The sequence below is a fragment of the Sorex fumeus genome, unplaced genomic scaffold (genome assembly GCF_029834395.1).
Source record: "Sorex fumeus unplaced genomic scaffold, SorFum_2.1 ptg000128l, whole genome shotgun sequence".
NCBI lineage: Eukaryota > Metazoa > Chordata > Mammalia > Eulipotyphla > Soricidae > Sorex > Sorex fumeus.
In genome coordinates, this window is record NW_026606185.1 from 36,055,160 (window position 1) to 36,077,910 (window position 22,751).

At 37.0% G+C, this 22,751-nt stretch overlaps 1 protein-coding gene across 1 annotated transcript in view; it reads right to left on the reverse strand.

The window, feature by feature from the left end:
• CCDC178 (coiled-coil domain containing 178) overlaps positions 1 to 22,751 on the reverse strand; it is a 483,098-nt gene that overhangs the window by 133,997 nt on the left and 326,350 nt on the right. Inside the window, exon 18 of the mRNA XM_056138448.1 lies at positions 16,142 to 16,276. Within this exon, the coding sequence (XP_055994423.1) occupies positions 16,142 to 16,276 (135 nt within the window). The remainder of the gene's footprint in view (positions 1 to 16,141; positions 16,277 to 22,751) is intronic.

Here is a 22,751-nt window from a genome sequence, read left to right on the forward strand (position 1 = left end):
TGATCTTTGCACTGATCCTTCAGGTTTCTCAGTTACCAAAGCTCTAAATGAGACATTAGGTCCTTCTCTCCTACCAGACAGGAGTGTTACAAATCCACAGACCATGTCTGCACAAAATGGAAATCTGCATGGAAATATAAGGGAAGCTTACTTCTTATATATACCTAAACTTGAGTTCATTTTGAAGAAATAGTTTGAAAACTAATTCCTTTATCATGTGAGGGATATGATACAGGGAAAATACTGAGAAAAGTTTTCAAGTTAAGGTTTTGCTAACACTGAGATTATTTCCTTCTAATAATAATATGAGTATATGCTTTCAAAAATAGAAGCTCAGGGTAAAACTTAGGTAGTTTTAGATTGAGGTAGGAGAGGCAGTGATGTGAATTTTTAAAAAATATCATTTAGTATAAATTTTATGTTAAAAAAATTTAAGAGACTTATTTTAACTGTAGCACCCTGTTCCCACATTAAGATTTTTAATGCATCATTTCTTCATCTTCATAATTTTCTCTTTATCTGTGATAGACAACACCATATCTGAATACATTTTATTTATTAAAATTTTATCTTTTTTGTATGTTCTTTATCCTAACATCTTCCCCTCATTAAAACTGCTCTGTCCATTGTTCTATAATCTAAATATATTGGGATAAAAAATAATGTGTCTGAGTTAATCTCATATCAAAGCAGCATCATTATATAATGATGATGCTAAGTTGTATGAAAAATACCTACTGGATATGCTCCATTAATCACTAATTTTCAAACTTAGAGTTCTGTCTTTGAAAAACTCCTTTCCTCCATGACACTGACATGGTCCCTCTACTTGAAAAATGTTGTGCCTATAGAAAGTAAATTTCAAACTATGCTAAAATTCTGATATTATTTTTAGTCCAAAAATTTTTGAACACAAGCTTTTCACTCTTCATAATAAAAAATCAATGAATGATTAATTTTAAAATTATAAAAATTCCTTTTTGTTTTGACATATTAACAGATTAAAAGGAATTGGTGATTTCTAGTACCAAAAATTTTATTAACAACCTAAACTGCACATATTGATATAGGTGTGAAATGAATATGCTTCCACTTTAGAAATCAATCTTGAATGGAAGTTTTCCTTTATTTATCATAAGTAGAAGAACAATGGGTAATGTGATGCTGCTATTGCTGCCCTAAAACACTGATGACTCTGGTCATCGCTTTGATATTCTGGGATGAAAGGTTCAGAAGCTAATACTAGACATGATGAAAAAATTACCAAGGATTTAGAAAGTGAAAGGTTAGGAACAGAGTAGAAAACACTTTGAAAGAAAGAAACAAGACATTAGAATATAAAGTCTAGTGGTTGAAGAAAGAACTCTTCAATACACTCAAATAAATAATTTGGCAGCCAAGCCAGTGTAGAAAAGTATAAAGTTGACTTCATTATATTAATAGTCAAGAAAAACTTAATTTGTTCAGAATCTATATTAGGATGTGCCATGAAGGATCTACCAGCTTAAATCAAGTTAGATGCTAATTAGGCAATGGAAATACTGTCTACATTAGTGCATTGCTAATCAACCCCAATCAATTCCATGACCTCATCTGAGCTTTTTACCCCATCCCTGTAATCTATTCCCTTTATTCTATCCAAATAAAGCTTTCAACTTCAGGTCCCTCAAATGGTCAATTCCATGGATAATCTTGCAAGGAACTTTATAATTCTGTTTCACCTATTTTCTAATATATCTTAAGTAATCTTTAATTACATTATCAGAAGTATGTAATTTCCAAGTATTTGTGAAATTTTTAATATCTTTCTATTATTGATTTTATTTTCAGTGTGGTTAGAAAACATTCTTTGGAGCTAAAATTAAAATCTAGCAGGCTGCCTTGTATGCAGCCCACCTGAATTCAATCTCTAGTTTACATATGGTCCTCCGAGTACTTCCAGGAATAATTCCCAAGTGCAAGATCAGTAGTAACCCTGGTTGTGGCCCCAAAGCCAAAAATAATTTAAAAAAAACATTCTTCTTTGGGCTGGAGTGATAGCACAGCGGTAGGGCATTTGCCTTGTGCACAGCCAGCCCGGCCAAGCCATGGAGAGCCCGGCAAGCTACCGAGAGTTTCTCACCCGCACGACAAAGCCTGGCAAGCTACCCATGATGGATTCAATATGCCAAACATAGTAACAACAAGTCTCAAAATAAGACGTAACTGGGCCCGCTAGAGCAAATTGATGAACAACGGGAGGACAGTGATACAGTGATTCTTCACTGTGCTCACATATTCTTTACAATTCTTTTCAATTGCTTGTTTTATGCCTAGAATGTGGTCTACATATGTAAGTGTTCTATACACAATTTAAAATTATGTAGTTTCAGCTGTTGTTGAATGGAATTTTCCATAAATGTTAATTAGGTCAAATTGGTTGATAACGCTGTTCAATTCTTCCATATTATTGATTTTCTTCCATGTTCTTGTTGATTTTATGTCTGCTTGTTCAATATATTCTCAAGAAAGAAGTATTGAAATTCCCAAGAATAATTATGTATCTTTATACTTTATATTTCTACTTTAAGTTTCCTCAATATTTCCTTGATTTATTTTGAAACATTCTTAATAAATACATGCACATTCAGGATTGTTATATGTATATAAGGAATTGACTATTTCTCTTAATTAAATGGCTTTGATTCCAGGTGATATTTCTACTTATGAAGTTTTATTTGTTTAATATTACCTCCAACTGTACTTTGCTTGGCAGTGCATAACATGTCCATTAACCCCTTTTCCTTTTGACCTATTGAAAACTGTCTCCATATTTTAAATATATCATTTAAGAACACTTAAACTTATCTTGAATATTTATTTAAAGTAACTTTATCTGTTTTTAATTGGGGTTTTGTTTCATTTATATTTAACATAACTTTTAATATGGTTGACTTAGACCTCTAGATTTGACATTTTTATGGATATTGATTCTGGGTTCATATTTTCCTTTTAGCAGTTTAAAGATATTCTTCTACATCTTCTGGCCTCTACAGTTTCCAAAGCATTTTTTAGGCGTAATTTTTCATTTATTTACATATGGCTGCTTTTAGAATTAAGTTTTAAAGTTTTTTTGTTTGTTTTTTCTTCTAATAATGTAGAAGTACTGCTATTTGTTCAGCCATTGATTAAGCTGATTGAACTGGGCATGAACTGGGCATTACTTTTTTGTTTTATTGTATTACCGTGAGATAGCGTTACAAAGCCTTCCTGTTTGAAATTCAGCCATACAATGATGGAACACTCATCCCTCCAGTGCACATTTTTCACTACCAATGGCCCAAGTATCAACTGCCCCCCCCCACACACACACACATCGCAGTCCTTACTCTGCCTCTATGGCAGACAATTTCCCCAATACTCTCTCTCTAACTTGGGGCATTAATTTTGGTTGAATTTTCCCACCATCATTTAAGCCTACCTGTCAGGGGTAATATATTTTCCATAGCTCATTTCGAATATCATGAGAGCTTGCGAGGCCATGATTGTAAATGTAAATTTCTAGATTGTAAATGGTTGGGTTCCAGAGACAACTCTGTATGACACTAATCCATTTTGGGATTCAACTGGGAGTGTCTGGACCAGAGCTGTTGGTGAGCTAAGATGGTGTCTAGAGGCAAAATATGAGCATGACAGCCAGTCTTCTGGGCGGGCGGGGACTGGGGAGGGACAGCCCAGGTCATCTGCTGCCATGTGACCCAGAGATTTTGTCCTAAACCCGCATACCTGGTCTTGCTTGTGAAAGCTCTTGGTCACCAGGATTTCATCTGGAGTAGGTGGGGAGACTGCACCTGCTCCAGCTGGGGTGACCCGGGGTTATTGGCTTGGTATGGGGCCCAGAGAGATCTCCGGTGCTGTAGTGTCTTCTGGGACTTGTCTTTCTGTCTCTGGGTCAGGGCAGTTGGTACGCCAAGATTCACATTACAAAATTTTCAGCAGATTATATTTTGGTGAGGTCCATCTTGAGACGGTGGAGTCAGGCTTGGGGTATGGCAGCAATTTTGGATTGTGGAAGCAAGTGACTGCCAGGGACTCTGCTTGGGTAGGCACAGGCCAACCCAACCCCTCCAATTTACTCTACGCTCAGCTACACATGGGCCTCAGTTTAACTGCGACATTTGATCTCTTTCGAGATTTATTTAGGGGTCTCTGAGGCAAGGCCAATAGTAGAGCTTACAGGGTGGTGTTGGAGAAATTGGAGTAATTGGTTCATGGGAGTAATTGCCAGTGTTTTCTTGTGTATTGGGAAGTGGGGACGGTAGCCCATTCCAATTCTGAGTGAGCTTGTAGAGCTGAGCCAGAGGTGGTTTGTGGTTGTAACTTCCACATACCTAAATTTTGGCTGTTTAGTTTCTTGGTAAACTTGTTCCTAAGTTGTTGGGGTTTGGTCAAAGGCACAGCAGCAATTTTGGGGTATCAGAAAGCCTGAAGGCAACATCAGGCTGCTAATGCACTCACCCCGCAGGTACAGGTTGACCTGTTGGTGGCACCATGCTCCCAAGTTTTAAGTTTTTTACCATTAGCTTTCAGGTGTTGATAATGCCACAGCTGGAAATGATTTTTATGTGACTGTTTCAGAGGTTCTTGAGTTTATGAGATCTTCAATCATTGATTTTTACCAAAGAAAAAACATTCATATTGTCACTGGAAGCTCATAAATTAATCTATACTAAAATTATATGAAATAATACCTAATAAATGTTGATTAATTTTTTATCACTTACGTTGATAATAAATGGTCAAATCTTATTTACTGATTATTCAGTGCACTCCTTCAAGTCAAACTAAATTAGTCAGCCTATTATTTTTGGCCTTATTTATTTGATGGTCTATACTTTCAATGCACATACTCTGGCATCAGATGAATCCATCGAGGACCTGATGGTGCAAGCGTGAAAGATCAAGTACGACATCATTGGTCTGATTGAGACGAGAAGGCATCAATCACAACTTGCCATTTTTGACACTGGGGAAGAACTCTTCCTCAGAACATGCGACAAAAGAGGCGTCAGTGGTGTTGGTGTTCTTGTCAACACGAACTTGCCCATAAACGTTGATTCATTCAAATGTCTAACAATCCGAATTAGATGATTACACTTGAATAAATGTGGCTTACTGCCAGCAGTTTCTATCTTTATTGTCTACGCACCAACATCTAATTATGATGGAGAAATTGAGAAGTTCTCCATGAAGCTGGAGAAGTTCTATAAAGGAGACCACACCTGCTACAAGATAATTGTCGGTGATTTTAGTGTTAAGATACGACTGAGAAGATCAGCCAAAGAACTCCACATTGGGACCAATGGCCTAGAATTGAACAAGCAGGGTGAAAGACTGTCCAAGTTCATCATGTTGACCAACACCATCATCATGTCGACCAAGACCATCCATGGTAACTCACAATTCCAGAAGGCCGAATCTAAACGTTGGACATGGGAATCTCCCGGTGGATGGTTCCACAATAAAATTGACCACATCATATTCAATCGAAAGTTTTGCCTGACCGATGTCGCTGTTGTCCCAAAATTCCAAACAGAATCGGACCACCATCTTCTTTGTGCAAAATTCTACTTCACAGACAGGGAGAAAGGGCTGCAAAGTTTAAGTTTAAGAAGAGAACTCACAGAATGACCACCAAGTGGGAGCTCTTTGGCACTATTGTGGCAACATGGGAAGATGCTGTCATTGACAACATTGACGAGGAATATGATTGACTGGTTCAGCACCTCCACGATTGTGCGAAGAATGCCAAGAGACAGATAACCACAAAAAGATGCCTGTCTTTGAAAACTTTCAAGCTCATTCACCAACCTGGCTTGGTGCAAGCCTCAGGCAACTACAAGCAAATCTTCGAGCTTGGAAAGCAGTGCAGAGAAGCAATAATGGAAGACTTCAAAGAGAGAAGAGCAGCAGTGCTGGCAGATGCAGCAGAAGCCGGGAAAAATATTTGCAATGCCGGCCTGTCCTTCACCAACTACAAGATCAAGATGACTGCCCTCCGATGTCCTGATGGATCTATCACATCTTCCAGAAGGGCAATGGAGAATATTATCCATGACTTCTACTCGGATCTCTTCAATAGCCACTTCCACTTGCCCACATACCAAATTCCGCAGGATGGATATGTCATTCCCCAAAATTCTCCCTTCCGAAATCCGATATGCCACTTCATCGGAAAAGAAGTGAACATACACCTTGTCTGGCCCAGACAAGGTCAGACCCAAACACCTGAAGAACCTGCTGTCAGTACTCATCAATACACTGGCTCAGCAATTCACACTCTACCTGTCTGAATGCAAGGTTTCATCCCAATGGAAAACCAGCATGACTGTACTACTGTACAAGAAGGGAGACATCCACGACATTGACAACTATTGCCTCATCTGCCTGTCTGTTATCTACAAGTTATTTACTTGAGTCATCCTGAAATGGGATTGGCAGAATACTAGATGAAGGACACCCATGTGAGCAAGCCGGTTTCCGAAAAGGATTTAACACAATCGACCATATCCACATGATCACCAAACTCATTGCGGTTTCTTGGGAGTTAAAGATGCTGCTCTGTCTAACGTTCATTGATTTAAAGAAGGCCTTTGATTCTGTTGAGACTGAAGCGGTCATCAAGGCCCTCGCCAAACAAGTGCATTCAAATTCAGTATATCAGGATCCTCCGTGAGATATATTGCGGATTCATTACCAGAATCTCACCATTCTACAGGGAGGTGATCATTGACATCAAGAGAGGGGTTCAGCAGGATGATACCATTTCACCGAAACTCTTCAGTGCCACCCTCGAGAACATCATGCAATGACTGGAATGGGAAGGAATGGGAGTGAAGATAGATGGTCGGCAACTACACCACCTCCGCTTCCCTGATGACATTGTTTTTATAACACCAAACATCAGCCAAGCAGCACAAATGCTGATCGACTTTCACCGTGAGCATGGAAAGGTCGGACTACAGCTGAATCTCACAAAGACAATGTTTATGAGAAATGGTCTTGTTCCTGATGTTCCATTCATTCTCAATGGACCGAACATCTCAGAATGCAACAGTCACGTGTACCTAGGTCGAGCAATCAACACATGGATGAAGGAGGAAGAAAGTGGCTTGGAACACCTTCAAGAGTATGGGAGAAATAGCTAAGAGGATGAAGAACCTCTGGCTCTGGGAACATCTCTAAGATTCTACTGTTCTTCCTGCATTAACATATGCCTCAGAGACCAGACCCTATGAAAACAAGATGAGAACGCTATTTGTGTCCCTCAAAGAGGAATTGAAAGAGCTATGCTTGGAGTACCACGTTTCACTCAAATTAGAGAAAGAATCCAGAGTTCTGACCTCCATCGACAGTCAAGAATTAAGGATGCTGTCTCGTTTGCCAAGGCATCAAAAATCAGATGGGCTGGACACATAATGAGATTTGGAGACGACCGCTGGACTAGAGCCATTACTGACTGGATTCCATGGTACTTCAAAAGATCGTGTGGCCACCCACCTATGAGATGGTCAGACTTCTTCGTTAAGACCCTGAACTATTGGTTTAAGGATGTTCGTATTCCTAGAATGAGTAGAATCCATTGGGCTACATTAGCACGCGACAGGGATGAATGGAGACTTTACTGGCTCCTGCTCGAGCAAATCGATGAGTAACAGGATGTCAAGTGATCAAGTGTTTTATTTATTTAATTTTAAGAAATAATTCTTTTTTAAAAATGTTTTTATTTTATTGAATTACCATACCATGATATACAGTTACGAGCTTTCATGTTTGAGTTACAATCATACAATGATGAAACACCCATACCTTCACTGATGCACATTCTCCACCATCAATGTCCCCAATATACTCCCCCTTTCCCACCCTCTCCCTGCCTCCTTGGCAGACAATTTCCTTCATACTCTATCTACTTTTGGGCATTATAGTTTGCAATAGAGATACTGAGAGATTATCATGTTTGGTCCTTTATCTACTTAAAGCTATGTAAAATAATTCTTAATAGACCTGGATAGAGAGACATCAAGAGCAACACAATAGTAGCACAGGAATTTAATATCCCACTCTCCTTAATGGGCTGATCAACTACCCAGAACATCAAGAAGGAAGCAACATATTTAAATAAGGAACTGGACCAAATGGACTTCCTTTCCACAGCTGTTCACCCCCCATTCTTTTAAGAGGAAGAATATTCTCTAGAATGGATCACATACTGAAATGCAAGTGTCAGTAAAGTCATAAAAATGAAATCTTATCAGGTATTTTTTCATAAAACAATGCTATAAAACTAGAATTCAACCATAAAAATAAAGCTAGAAAAAATTCAAACATAAAACAATATGCCACTGAGTAAATCTTGGATCAACACAGAAATCAAAAAGAAAATAAAACACTTCCTGAAGATAAATAAGAATGATGAAGTAAATCATCAGAATGTAGGGGCACAACACAAGCAGTATTAAGAGCGATGTTTATACCAATATTGTTTTTACATCGGGAGACAAGTGTGGAATAAAATAATCTTACCTCATACCTAAGGAACTCAAAGAGAAAAACCAAATTTAGTAGAAGCAAGAAAATAATAAAAATTATAGTATGAATGAATGAAATAGAACTCAAAAAGACAAAATCAGAAGAGTCATTAACTCCTTCTTTGAAAGAGTAAAATAAGCTTGACGAAATCTTAACTGGCATCAAAGAAAAAGAGAAAACCCTTTCAGAATTGAAAAGGAGAAATTATGACATTGCAGCCTACAGTAGATCAAAAGAAACCACAACGAACAACTTTTGCCCTCAAGTTGGAGAAAAGAGAAGAAATTAACAATTTCTCAGAATCATACAATCTAGACTGAATCAAGATAAAATAGAGAACCACCCATTACAAGCAAAGAAATGTAAAGAGTAAGTAAAACTCTTCCTAAAACAAAGGACTAGGATTGGATCATTTCACTACTGAGTTCTATAAAATCTATACAAATCTATAGCATTTAAAATTGTGCTCTATAAAATAAGTTATCAGAGATAACTTATGACCTTTCTTTTTAAAATTTGCATTTTATGTACTTTTTAAAAAGTATTTTAAAATTTAATCTGAAATTTTGTTATGGAGAGTGGTGCCAGGGCTATGTATGGCCTAGGCTCTACCACTGACCTGGTCCCTCAATTCATGTAATTTTCCCCCAAATGTTTCAATAAATCACTGTGAATTACAAAGTTATTCATAATTGAGGTTTTTGACATACAATATTCCATTACTGATCCCACACCAGAGTCAACTTTCCAACACCAGTGTTTGTTTAAGTTTGGTTGTTAAAGTTTAAGTCTCATGATTTCAGTGTCGTTGGCTCTGTGGTTTGGATATTTAGCTCTATCATTCCTTAACACTGGGCTGGAGTGATAGCACAGCGGTAGGGCATTTGCCTTACAAGCAGCCAACATGGCCGACCCGAGTTGGATTCCTCCGCCCCTCTCGGAGGGCCCGGCAAGCTACCGAGAGTATCTGGCCTGCACGGCACAGCCTGGCAAGCTACCCGTGACATACTCAATATGCCAAACACAGTAACAACAAGTCTCACAATGGAGACGTTACTGGGCCCGCTTGAGCAAATCTATGAACAATGGGAGAACCGTGACTGGACCATTCCTTAACACCAATGTGCATACGTCCCCTTGCCCCCTTTCCCCATTGCTTCTTTTCTATTTCTTCTCTTCTCCCTATACTCTGGGGCCAAGGATGATATAGATTGACCACTCCCCCTTTGGACTGGAGCGATAGCACAGCGGGTAGGGCGTCTGCCTTGCACGCAGCCAACATGGCCGACCCGAGTTCGATTCCTCCGCCCCTCTCGGAGAGTCTGGCAAGCTACCGAGAGTATTCGATATGCCAGACACAGTAACAACAAAGTCTCCAATGGAGACGTTACTGGGCCCGCTCGAGCAAATCGATGATCAACGGGAGGGCCTTACTTTACTTTACTTTACTTTACTCCCCCTTTAAACTAGTGCCCTTCCTCATCCTTTTACTCTACCACATATAAGTAACATTTTCCTGTTTGTCCTTCTTTTGTCTTCATTTAACACAATATCTTCCAGTTCCATCCATGTTGCAGCAAACTGCATTAATTTCATCATCTCTTACAGAAGCATAGTATTCCATCAGGTATATATACCACATCTTCATGATCCATTAACCTGTTGCTGGACTTCCAGGTTGATTCCAAATCTTAGTTACTATACTGAGTGCTGCAATGAATAATTGTATGTACACATCTTTTTGAATGTTTTTCTGTCTTGGGAAGCAGATAACACAAAGTGGAATTGCTGGGTTATACGGCAGCTTGATTTTAAGTTTACTGAGAATTCTGCATATTGTTTTCCATAGGGACTTAACCAGAAAAAATTCCCACCAGCAAGCAGTGGATGAGAGTTCCTTTTTCACCACATTCCCACCAACACAAATTGTTCCCATTGTTTTTGACAGGTGCTATTCTCACTGTGAGATTGTTGTCTTGATTTGAACTTCCCTAATAATAAGTGAAGTGAGTATTTTCTCATGTGCCCATGCCCATTGACTATCTGTTGGTCTTCCTACGAGAAGTCCCTGTTCATTTCTTCTCCCCATTTTTGATGGGATTTTGAGCTTTTTGTTGTTGATTTTTGTGAATACTGTGTATACTCTAGACATCAACCCTTTATCTGATGTGTTGACTGCAAATATTTTCACCCATATAGTTAGTTGTCTTTTATTCTTAGCCCGTGTTTCTTCTGCATGAAAAATTTATTTTGATGTAGTCCCATTTGCTTATTTTTGATTCTGTCATCTTTATCAATGGTAACGATGCAATGAAACGCCTTTGAGGTCCAGATCTTGGAGCCTATATTTTCCTCAGTGCATTTGATACATTTTGGTTAAATCTCAAGGCTCATTTTGAATTGACTTTTGTGTAAGGTGTGAGATACAGATCCAATTTTAATTTTTACACATAGTTATCTATTTTTTCCAGCCCATTTGTGAGGCTGTAATTATTTCATTTAATGTTCCTTTGTCAAAAATTAGCTGACCATATATGTGGGGGTAGTTCCTTGAATGTTCTATTCTGACTCATTGGTCAGAGAGTCTATCTTTATTCTACTATCGTGTTGTTTAGATCACTGTGGCTTTATAATATAGTTTCAACTTTGAATTTATTACCCATCTTGCTAAAGCTTTTCTAAAACTGCAAAAATGGTGAATTGTTTTACAAACTTTCTATGAGACCAAAATTACCTTGGTACCAAAAGCATTGGATGAAGAAATTAAAAAATAAACCTACATGGAACAGAGTTGTGGCTCAGTGGTGAGCACCTGTCTTGCTGTAGCTCAATGGTAGGCACTAGGTTCAATTTAGTCACAGCAGAAAAATAAAAATTAAAAATATATATAAAGGAGAAAAATATATATACAAAGATGTAATGATGAACATATATGAAAAGGTCCTAAACAAAGTCTTTTTTTAAATTGAATCACCATGAGGTACAGTTACAACATTTTCATGATTGAGTTTCAGTCATACAATTGATGGAACACTCATCCTTCCACCAGTGCATATTTTCCACCACCAATATCACCAATATCCCTAGTACTCCTCCCGTCACCCCCACCTCTCCACTCCCTACCTATGTGGCAGGCAATTTCCTTCTTACTCTCTCTCTACTTTGGGCATCATGGTTTGTAATACAGTTACTGGGAGGCCATCATGTTTGGTCCTTTATCAATTATCAGGACACAACTCCCATCCTGAGAAATTCCTCCAGCCATCATTGACTAAGTGGCCCCTTCTCTATCCCAGCTGCCTTCTCTCCTAGGTCATGAATCAGGCTTCTAACCATGAAGCATTCTTCCTGGTCCTTGTCTCTACTGTCCTTGGGTGTAAGTCTCATATTGTTATTTTATATTCCACAAACGAATAATCATTCTATGTCTGTCCCTCTCTTTCTGACTCATTTCACTCAGCATGTCCATATACTTTTAAGTAAATTTCATGACTTAATCTTTCCTAACAGCTGTATAATATTCTATTGTGTAGATGTGCCAAAATTTATTTAACCAGTCGTCTGTTCTTGGGTATTTGGGTTGTTTTCAAATTCTGGCAATTGTGAATAGTGCTGCAATGAACATACAGATACAGATGTCCTTTCTACTCTGCTTTTTTGCATCCCTGGAATATATTCCCAGAAGTGTTATTGCTAGATCATATAGAAGCTCTGTTTCAAGTTTTTTGAGGAATACCCATATTGGTTTCCAGAAAGGCTGGATCAGTCAGCATTACCACCAAAAATGAAGAGTCTCTTTCTCACCACATCTGCACCAGCATTGATTGTTCTTGTTCTTTTTTGATGTGTGCCAGTCTCTGTGGTGTAAGATGATATCTCATTGCTGTTTTGATTTGCATCTCCCTGATGATTAGTGATGTAGAGCATTTTTTCATGTGCCTTTTTGTTGTTTGTATTTCTTTTTTGAGGAAGTTCATTTCTTCTCCTCATTTTTTGGATGGGATTGGAGGTTTTATAATTGTACAGTTTTACTAATGTCATATATTCTGGATATTAACCCCTTATCTGATGGGTATTGAGTAAATAATTTTTCCCATTCAGTGGACTCTCTCTGTATTTCAGTCAACTGTATCTTTTGAGGTGCTGAAGCTTCTCAGTTTAATGTAGTCCCATTTGTTTATGTTTGTTTCCACTTGCTTGGTCAGTGCTGTTTCATCCTTAAAGATGCCTTCTAAACAAAATCTTAGCAAACGGGATTCAGCAATACATTAAATGCTTCAAATGCCGTGTCCTAATGGGACTTATTTCAGGGATGCTAGTTTTAATATACACAATTCAATTAAGATAATATATCACAAAAGTTGAAAGGAAAGATAAAAATCATATAATAATATCAATAGAAGCAGAGAAAAGTTTTGACAAGAAGTGGACATCTGTTATTGAAAACATAAAATACAAAAATTCTAAAGGCCATGAAAATAGTGTATAGTTACCTCATCCCGACACCAAAAAAGTTCTAAGATCCTTGAACAATCCCTTTGTTACCTTATCATACTTGTGTTCACCTCCTCCTTCTCTACCTCTATCTTCTACCCACCATCTCCCTCTTCCTTTTCCCTTTTCATCTTTCTCTATTCAGGCCTAAGGATTTTTCCACATTTAATACCTTTTTTCCCTTGTCATATTACTCTTTATACCACAAATGGGTCTAGTATTTGCTCTCTTCCCTCTGACTTACGTCACTTAAAATGTCACAAAGTTACAGTGAACTGCAATGATTTCGTCTCACAGGGGAAAGTGGGGATTGGTAGATTTTGTGAGGATGATTATTTTGAATTAGGCCAGGTAATCTTTTACTGGTAAGGGAATGAAGTGTAATGTAGGAAAAGGAAGAGTGTTGAGTGTAGGCATGGAAAAAAGAGAAAAAGACACTTTCATGAGTGAAGTATACAGAGCTAGATACAGTTCTTGAAAGCTGGCAGGAAGCAGTTTGTCCTTATGCATACTAGGCTTCATCTTTCTCAAGGGATTCCATGTGTGCCGATAGTTTTATAGGCACAAAATACTGAAAATTATATTTTAATTTTTTGTTAATTTAGGCACTGTGATTTGCGACGCTATCCATAATAGTTTCAGGCACACCACATTAGAACTCCAGTCTTTCCACCCCAGTGTCAACTTCCCTTCATCAGTATTCCCTTCCCACCTCCCAATCTACCTCCTTAACAGACACATTTTAAAAGTTTAATTTTTGTAGTTTGGGTCCCATGTTTACAGTAGTGTTGCTTATAGATGTTTAGATACACACATAAACCTCCTCTATCAACCACAGATTTGTCCAAGGTCCCTTCCCCAATACTACTGCCAGACAGCTTCTACTTTCTTTTCCTACTTTCTTTTCTATTCCTGGCCTTTTTTTATTGCTGTAACCTAGGGTCAAGAGTTTTCTCTCCTTTAAAATATTCCTTTCATTTGCCATGGTATTCTGTAAATCACATAAGTGAGAACATTCAGTATTTGTCCTTCTGACTTCCCTTAACATGATATCCTTAAATTACAGCTTAGCTGTAGAAAATTGCATGATTCCACAATTCCTGTGACTACATAGTATTCCATTGTGTCCACCTTCATTATTCGCTCATCCATCTGTTGTGGACAACTGGGAAAATTTCATATCTTAGCAACTACATTAAGTGATGCAATGAACAAAGATGTGCATATACTTTTTTGAATGATTTTAAATCTTGGGGTTTGATACCGAGCAGTAAAATCACTGCATCACCTGGAAGTTCTATTCTTGTTTGAGAAATCTACATATTATTCTTCAAAGGAGGTAAAAAAGACAATATTTCCACTGCAGTGAATGGGAGTTCCTTTTTACCACATCCCCATCAACACAGGCTGTTTCTAGTCAAATTGAAAATATTCTAAATTTAAGGTGTCTCCAACAGATAAGTAATTTTGAGACATGCTTTTCAACAGATACTACATAGTTGTTTTCCTAGAAGTACTTTCCTATCCATAATTTCTCACTGTTTTACAACATCCACAAAATAAGAAGTTAAAAATAAAATTTGTTCAAGAGTATGTTGATACATTTAAATAAAAAATTAGACTAGGGATTATTGAAAGTTATTATAAACAGAACTTTACTGATATTCAGAGCTATACTGACATTTTCAAAATTTCAAAATTCCTTATAATTTACAATGTAATTCAAAATTTGTAACACTTTTAAGAATGTTTATATTCGTACATAAATATAAACTGATGGATTTTCTAATACAATAATAATAAGAGCATACAAGTTTCCTTTGAACAATTTTTAAAAATCAGATTATAACCTTCATATTTTAATTGTATGTTAAAAACATTTTGAGCAAAAAACATGTTTCTCACTATTAAAATATTAAACCTGTTGTTTATTTTTACATTGTACTCAGTGATCCTACACATTTTAAGCATTTCCTTCTCAAAACTTTAATTTTCCATATTTTTGTTAAAATTCAGTATCAAAAGAACCACGATAAAAGCATGTGTAAATAGAGTATATCTTCATAACTATAAAAATATATACCCATATATTTTATATTCTTTGATAGTCATTTCTTATACTAATTCATTTAATAGTATTTTATTAATAATTTTATATGTTATAAGATAAACTACATGTGATTATTAATTTGTTATATGTATAATATTATTAGAGGAGAATAGTAAAAATTGTTATCAGGTGAAGCCAAATTTGGAAAGCGTTGAAAGTGCCTTGTAAAATCCTTTTAAATATAGTGGTAAAAGCACCATGTAAGGCACATATAAATACAATGTATAGGAAAATATTTGATTTGCTTAGATTGTACGTGCATTATTTGTACTAAAATTTAAAGCCACGACTTTAAAAAGCATAAGTGTTATATAGGATAGGCACTTAAGGGATAAAACAAGGTTCTAGATGCTTTCCTTTGGAAGTCATGCTGTATACTTAGTGTAATATTTTAAATAGTAAGATATTAGTTTTAAAATAATTATTTTCAAATAACCACCTTTATTCATATGGGTTTCTAAAAGAGATTAGAATCAAAGACCTTGATCCATTCAACATTTTTAGGAAGACAAATAGTAAAATGGCATCTGGCATCTGGAAGGATAGCTACATTCTAATCCCAAGTTGTTTATTTTTTAAACAAAGTCATCTCCGGATCTGTTTAGGAAGGGGAAAAGAAATTGTACAAAGGAGCCCAAGAGTGTCATTTTCACTGAAGTAGCTTTCACACAAAAGCAATGTAAGGCAACGATCAACACTAGCTTTTGAAGAGCTAAAATGTATTTCTAAAAGTCTGTTTTGAGGTTTGTGAGAAATAGATCGGATCTTTTTCCCCCTCTCCCAAAGTATGTATGGTATATATGCTAACATACTGAATTCATCCTTCATGCAATTCCAGTCTATTAAAGAGATTAAAATTTTATAAAACTCTGATAGGATATGGTTTTAATGCTTCATCACACTACCCATCATTTGCTTTTCAATCTAGATCAGAATGATCTTTCCTATTTCCCTGCAATCACCTACCTGCACAGCAAGTATTTTCTCAACACTCTCCTGAGAGAATGACTGGAACTGGGCCAGTTTCACCTGGCTGTAGAGGAGTACCAGTTCGAAGTACTTCTGCCACACCTTGAATATACTTCTTTGCAGCTCACAGAGCTAAAGGGAAAAGGAGGGGGGAAAAACACAAGTCAGAGTAGGAGAGGAAATTAATGGCAGTGTTCAAGAAGAATGATGGAGAGAAATATAGAAAGCAGTCAATAGCCCATTCTGCACTGCGCGGACCTGACAGGAATTTCACAGTCTCTTGATTTTTCAGCCCACTCATGTGCATTCATCAGAAACCAGTCACATCTGGCCGCCAGGATGGGGGGTTAATTTTCTCTAAATGCCTCAGCAGTTTTGTTCTAGCTGAGGCAAACTCTGTGACTGCAAAGCTGATGAGTAAAATATTTCTACTTCACCCAGTTTAACTCAAAACCGATAGCCTCAGGACATATTGAACCTTTCTTTAAAAAAATAATCTTTTGAAGCTTTTTTGAATGGCACATCAGGTCAAGCCAAAGTTTAAAAATGCAACTTTAAGACTTTGATGGACACCGTTGCTCCTTTTTCTCCTCATAAAGCTTACTATTGCTTGGCAATGTGTGCTTTAGAGCATGACAAAACTAAAGAGAATTAACTTAGCCATCAACTGCTGAGGGAGAACAATAACAGGGAAGAAATTTCCAGCTAAAACTCCCTATTAATCTACCTCCCTCTGACTATGAGACATGGAAACATTTCACTGCAATGAAAAACAGTGGACGCGATGTTTAGAAATCAAGTTTACAACTGAATCTATACAGAAAGAGGAAGACTACTGTTATAAGACATTCTATATCCTTGAAAGCTTAAGATAAAACCAAATTAAAACCTCTAGCAGAAGTTTTACCAAGACCATCTACATTTGTTCTTTCATCAGTTACTATAGCTACATCATACAAAATGGCTATAATTTAATTATTTTCAAAAATCAATGCTAAAAACACTATTAAAACTTTTACATATAATCTGTTCTGTCACAAAAAACAACTTCTGTTTTAGGTCATAGGAACATTTGTTTATCTTAGTTTCTTAGTTTATTTTGCAAAAAGAATAATTTAAAAAATTGCACCAAAAATTTATTCATAATAGAATAAACACATGATTAAAATATGGTTTCTTATATTTCATTTATTGATCTGGATACTATACATCTTACATGTATGAGATCATTTGTAAAACTTCACCAAACAATACATTTAAAACTTGTGAACTTTCTGTATACAGATCTCAACATAGGAATTTACTTTAAAAGAAATGATTTTAAAAAAATAATTAGCAGGTGTATTTTTAAGTCATAATTATCATCATTATGCATTGCATTTCATTTGCATCTATGAAAATCTACAGAAAAATGAAACTCCTTATTCTTGGAAAACTTATTTGTTTTTTTTTATTGTTGTTTTGTTTCTTTTTTGGTAGTTCTAGGGATCCAACACTGAGCCTCACACATGCAGGTCAAGTGCTCCACATCCCTGCCAAATCCAAATTTACTTTATTAACTGATATAGGAAAGAAAAAATAACCCCCTCAACTAAATATTTCAACTTGTTAAATGCTGAAATTACTTGAAATTAGCTTATGGGCACTGCAGATAAGTTAGGAAATTGGATGAAAAATTAAAATCATGCTTGAAATGAAACTATCAATAAATTTTCTCTGTGATTTTTATATATGTCTATCTGATATATTTTTCTAATTTTAGTTTAATCTTAAAATTTTTTTCATGCTATTTTTGCATCAAATTATCATGAGCTCATCATTATATCAGGAAAAATTAATGTATTAGGTATGATCATAACAAGATGATATCAAAAACTATATTATAGTAGACATAATGTGGTATTTCCCAAAATTCCCCCTACTATAGGTAGTAGTAGCTTTGGGTGCAACTGAGGGTAGCTTTCCATTTGTTTGCTTAAAATAAAAAAGGATTTTAATGTTTTGTTTTGTTTTGTTTCTGAGAAGGGACAGTAGGGCAAATACATCAAAGAATTCTAGAGCTAATAGGGAAAGGGAATAGTTGTGAAGATCATGAAATACCATAAAGTAGCTAGCATTGGTTTTGTATTACTAATGTACAAATCAATAATTTGAATGGTCTTAACTAAATTTGCTTTATCAACAGAATTATAGTAGGAGTTATGTTTAAATTATACATTAACTTTATCTGAAACTGTGAACAAGGACGAACAATTTGATATTTATTGGTAAGTCAACATTAATATTGTGAGAAAAGCAATTATGATAAATGAATAATTTTATAGACCAAAATTTGTGATTTCATGTTGGTTTTACATTACAATGGGAACTGGAAGCTTGAATATTTTGTTTCTTCACAGACCATCCAGTTGAAACTCATTTACTTTGATATAGGGTTATAAACTAAATCATCAGAAAATCATTTTGCGACTAGAATACCTTATTCATGGAAAAATATTTTAAAAGACATGTTGCAGTGTGATTCTTTATACTGAATGACTAATATAACAGAGGATGAGATAAATGTTATGAATGAAGGGAACATATTCTAATAAACAAATGTAATTCACTAAATTAAGCTTGTCTATTGTCTTTTGTCAGTAGAGATTCTAAAGAAATTAGACTTTTGCTGTTTTTTTACAAAGACAAATAACCATCAATTCAGAATTTTTGTCAATGTAGCTATTTTAAACAGGTTAGTTCATGGCTTGCCTGCAGTCTGTGTGGGCTTGTGTTTCTTAATGCTAGTTTACAGATAAGCAACCTATAATTTAAACCAGTTAATTTGGTTAGGTGGCGAGTTGCTTTTATTCTGTTTGGGATTTTGGCCATGTTAGCAGTAAGCAGAATTTGCTTCTGGTCTGTGGCGGACAGGGACCACATCCTGTGATACTTAAGGCTTACTCCTGGCTTTGTGCTCAGGGATCACTTCTGGTATTGCTCAAAGGACCATATGTGGATGGAATTCACCAACACAAGAATATGAACTTTAGGAGGCTAGAAACAGAGATCAGAGATAGAGCACATACATGGCATGTGTGAGATCTTGAGTTTATATCATCAGTACCACATTCTCTCTACCACGGAACTGCTGGGATAGTGGTCCTAAACACTGCCAGGCTGAGCACTGAACCATTAGACTAAGCACTGCTGGACACAGCCCTATAACCCCATAATACATATTGGCTAAAGTCCTACAGCTTTTGTCTTTTTTCCCTGATATTTTAGCAATAATTTATGAATTAAAGATATTTATAAAAACTTCATATGAATATTCAAGGGTTCTGCAGATCTTGGTCACTTCTTTTCTTTTCTTTTTTAAATTTTTTTATTGAATCACCGTGAGAACAGTTACAAAGTTTTCAGATAGAAGTTTCGGTCATACAATGCTCAAACACCCATCCGTTCACCAGTGCATATTTTCCACCACCAAGAGCCCCAATATACCCCCCATACCACCCCTCCTCATGCCTGTGAGGCAAATGATTTCCACTTAACTCGCTCTCTACTTTGATTATATTCATTATTTCGACCTAAGATGCACCATTATTATTTGGAATTTCCTCCCAACAATCAAACCTGCTGAAAAGGCATTGTGAAATAATTTGTTTACTATTGCTGGTTATGAAGACCATATGATGTCTATCGCGGCTGTGAGATTTTGGATTTCTGATATTTTACTAATTAAGTCTGGAGGGATTTCTGCCAGAAGCTGCTGGGTTCTGAATTAGGTCCATGTGCCTCTGCGGCCATGGCCGTACCGGAGAGCCGCTCATGGGGGACAACTCGTGGTCTTGGCAGGGCAAGAAGGACATGTGATTTCCGCCCCTCATCCCATGAGGCTGCAGTTGCCCTGTCAACACTGGCTCATACCTGGCTGTCCAATAAGCTCTGAGGTGGTGGCCACCATGCCACCGGGGGATGAAGGGGAGGGTGGAAAAGACAGAAACCCTTTCCCTCCCAGGGGGCACGGAACCATAGCTTAATGTATAGTCCATTCACATTTGTGCCTGAAGCTGCTGGGTTCTGAATTAGGTTCGTTGTGCCTCTGTGGCCATGGCCGAGCTGGAGAGCTGCTCATGGGGGGAAACTCGTCGGTCACTTATTTTCTTATTTCCAAAATGTTAAGTCATAAATAAAAAAATTAACATCTGTCTACACTTTGTAAGAGATGCATGATCAGTTAGGTATATCTATATCTATCTATATCTATATCATCTATATCTATATCTATTTATCTATATATATATTTTCCTTTAAATGTTTGCAGAGTCTCCTGCCCCCGCACCAGGTTGTCCTCACTGGGGCCCCTTGGAAGGGGGCAGGTTGAGTTTCCCTCCCCACCCCGAGCAGAGCCCCAGCAGCCGAAGACCTCCAGAACCAGCCACAACCACGCTGAGACCACTCTCCACATGCATGAAGGTACCAGCAGAGGAACACAGGCATGCGGGTCCCGGGGCTGAGATCTCCAAGCCTGCTCTGAGCGGGGCTGAGCATCCTCCACCCAGATCCTCCATCTTGCAGTAGCCAGGGGTCACATCCATCAACTGCCCCTGGCGCTAGGTAATCCCATCAACAGCCAAGACCCAGAGACTATAAAACCCAGCTCCCAGAAGCGCATGGCCACATTCGCGGCTGTGTGACATCTTACTATCTCGTTCTTACTTTGGATAACCTGGCAGGCTACCTAATGTAACTTGCCCACACAGCAGAGTCTGGCAAACTCCCTGTGGTGTACCCAATATGCCAAATACCAGTAACAATGATGGGTGTCATTCTCCTAACCCTGAAAGCGCCTTGAATATGGCACTTTTTAAAATCTCAGGGCTAGGACGAAGGAGACATTACTGGTGCCTGCTCAAGGCAATTGACAAACAACAGGATGATCATGATCGTGATTGTGAAATGTTTGCTTCATGTATTCATAGTTTCTTGAAACTTGATAATTTCAAGACAAAAACAAAACCTTTATACAGACATTGAATGCAAGATGAATGAGATCAAACAAGTTCACTGTACATATTAAGGTGCAGCTCTACAACTAACCTTAAAAAGATGCCAAGCCACTGAATCATCCCAGGTAGCTTGATCTTTGAGCTGAAAACTCTGAGGTCTTTTTAAAACGCGGTGGATGGACTTCCCATCTTTCAGAGAGGCCTGTCAGAGACACACTTGACCTTCCCTGAAATAAACCACCTACCTACACACTCCTGAGCATATGACTGCATATGTGGCTGCACGACATCTCCAAATTTCACAGTACTGACAGTCCAGTAGGAGAACAGTAAATTTGATGGGAAAGATGTGTAGAACCCACCAAGTTCAATGAGCAAATAAATAACAGAAGAGGCTCAACTAGCACTAACCAGATCAGTAAATTCTCAGATAATTACTTTAATAACACTATTGTGAGATATAACAACTGTCACAAATTGAATTTCATTCATCTAATTTCTGATCATTCTGTTTGCTATTTTGTTGTAAAAAGCAATTCAAGTAGATTTGTTTTTGTCTGCTAAGGATGTTGACGGGACAGTGGTGGAAGAAAGGTCACATTGGAGGGATTGATGTTGAAACAATTGTATTAAGCACAGCCTTATAAATAAAAAAAGAAGAAACAATTGCAAAGACATGAAATTGTACTCCCAGTTTTGCAAACCAAGGATAAAGAAATTTGCTTACAAATATCCATAAGTGGGATATGTAGTTTTCATTCAAAAAAAGAGAACTTGCATTAGATTTGGTATTAAAAATGACCATGTGACTAAATTTTTTTTACTTCATTGGAGAAAATTAGGTATCTCTGTGAAACATCATTTATGCAAAATACTTTAAATTTTTGGTAGTGTCCAAGGTTATAGTTGTGTGAAACTAACTGGTGCTCAAAAGAATTTTAGGACAACTAGAGCTGCCTAATGATCACAAATATAACAGTTAAAGGAATAGTAAGTCATTACTACAGTACCTCAAAATGTGACACAAAGCAAATACAAGATGAGATATAGAAAAATTCCCCAAAGGAAAGTTAAAGTATTTACACACATCTCCTCAACTGACATAAAATTTTATAAGTTAGAGGTCATTGACCAAGATAAATGGAATAAAAATTTATACACATTCACATCTTAAATGAGAGGTAACCACAATACATAGTAAGTAAATTTTTATTTAATTTTCTATATTATAGACTGAGTTGTCATAAAACATTAAATTATTTCCTATACAAGTGTTAACTTGAATTACTTAAATAAAAAATTCCTTAAATATCAAAAGAGAAAGAGTAATATCTAAAAAAAAGTTATTTGGTAGAATGTATAGATATGACTAAGAGAATGAGGAAAGAGGAAAACTTAATGAATTGTTAAATACAAGCGAGGGCTGGAGCGATAGCACAGCGGGTAGGGCGTCTGCCTTGCACGCAGCCAACATGGCCGACCCGAGTTCGATTCCTCCGCCCCTCTCAGAGAGCCCGGCAAGCTACCGAGAGTATTCGATATGCCAGACACAGTAACAACAAAGTCTCCAATGGAGACGTTACTGGGCCTGCTCGAGCAAATTGATGATCAAC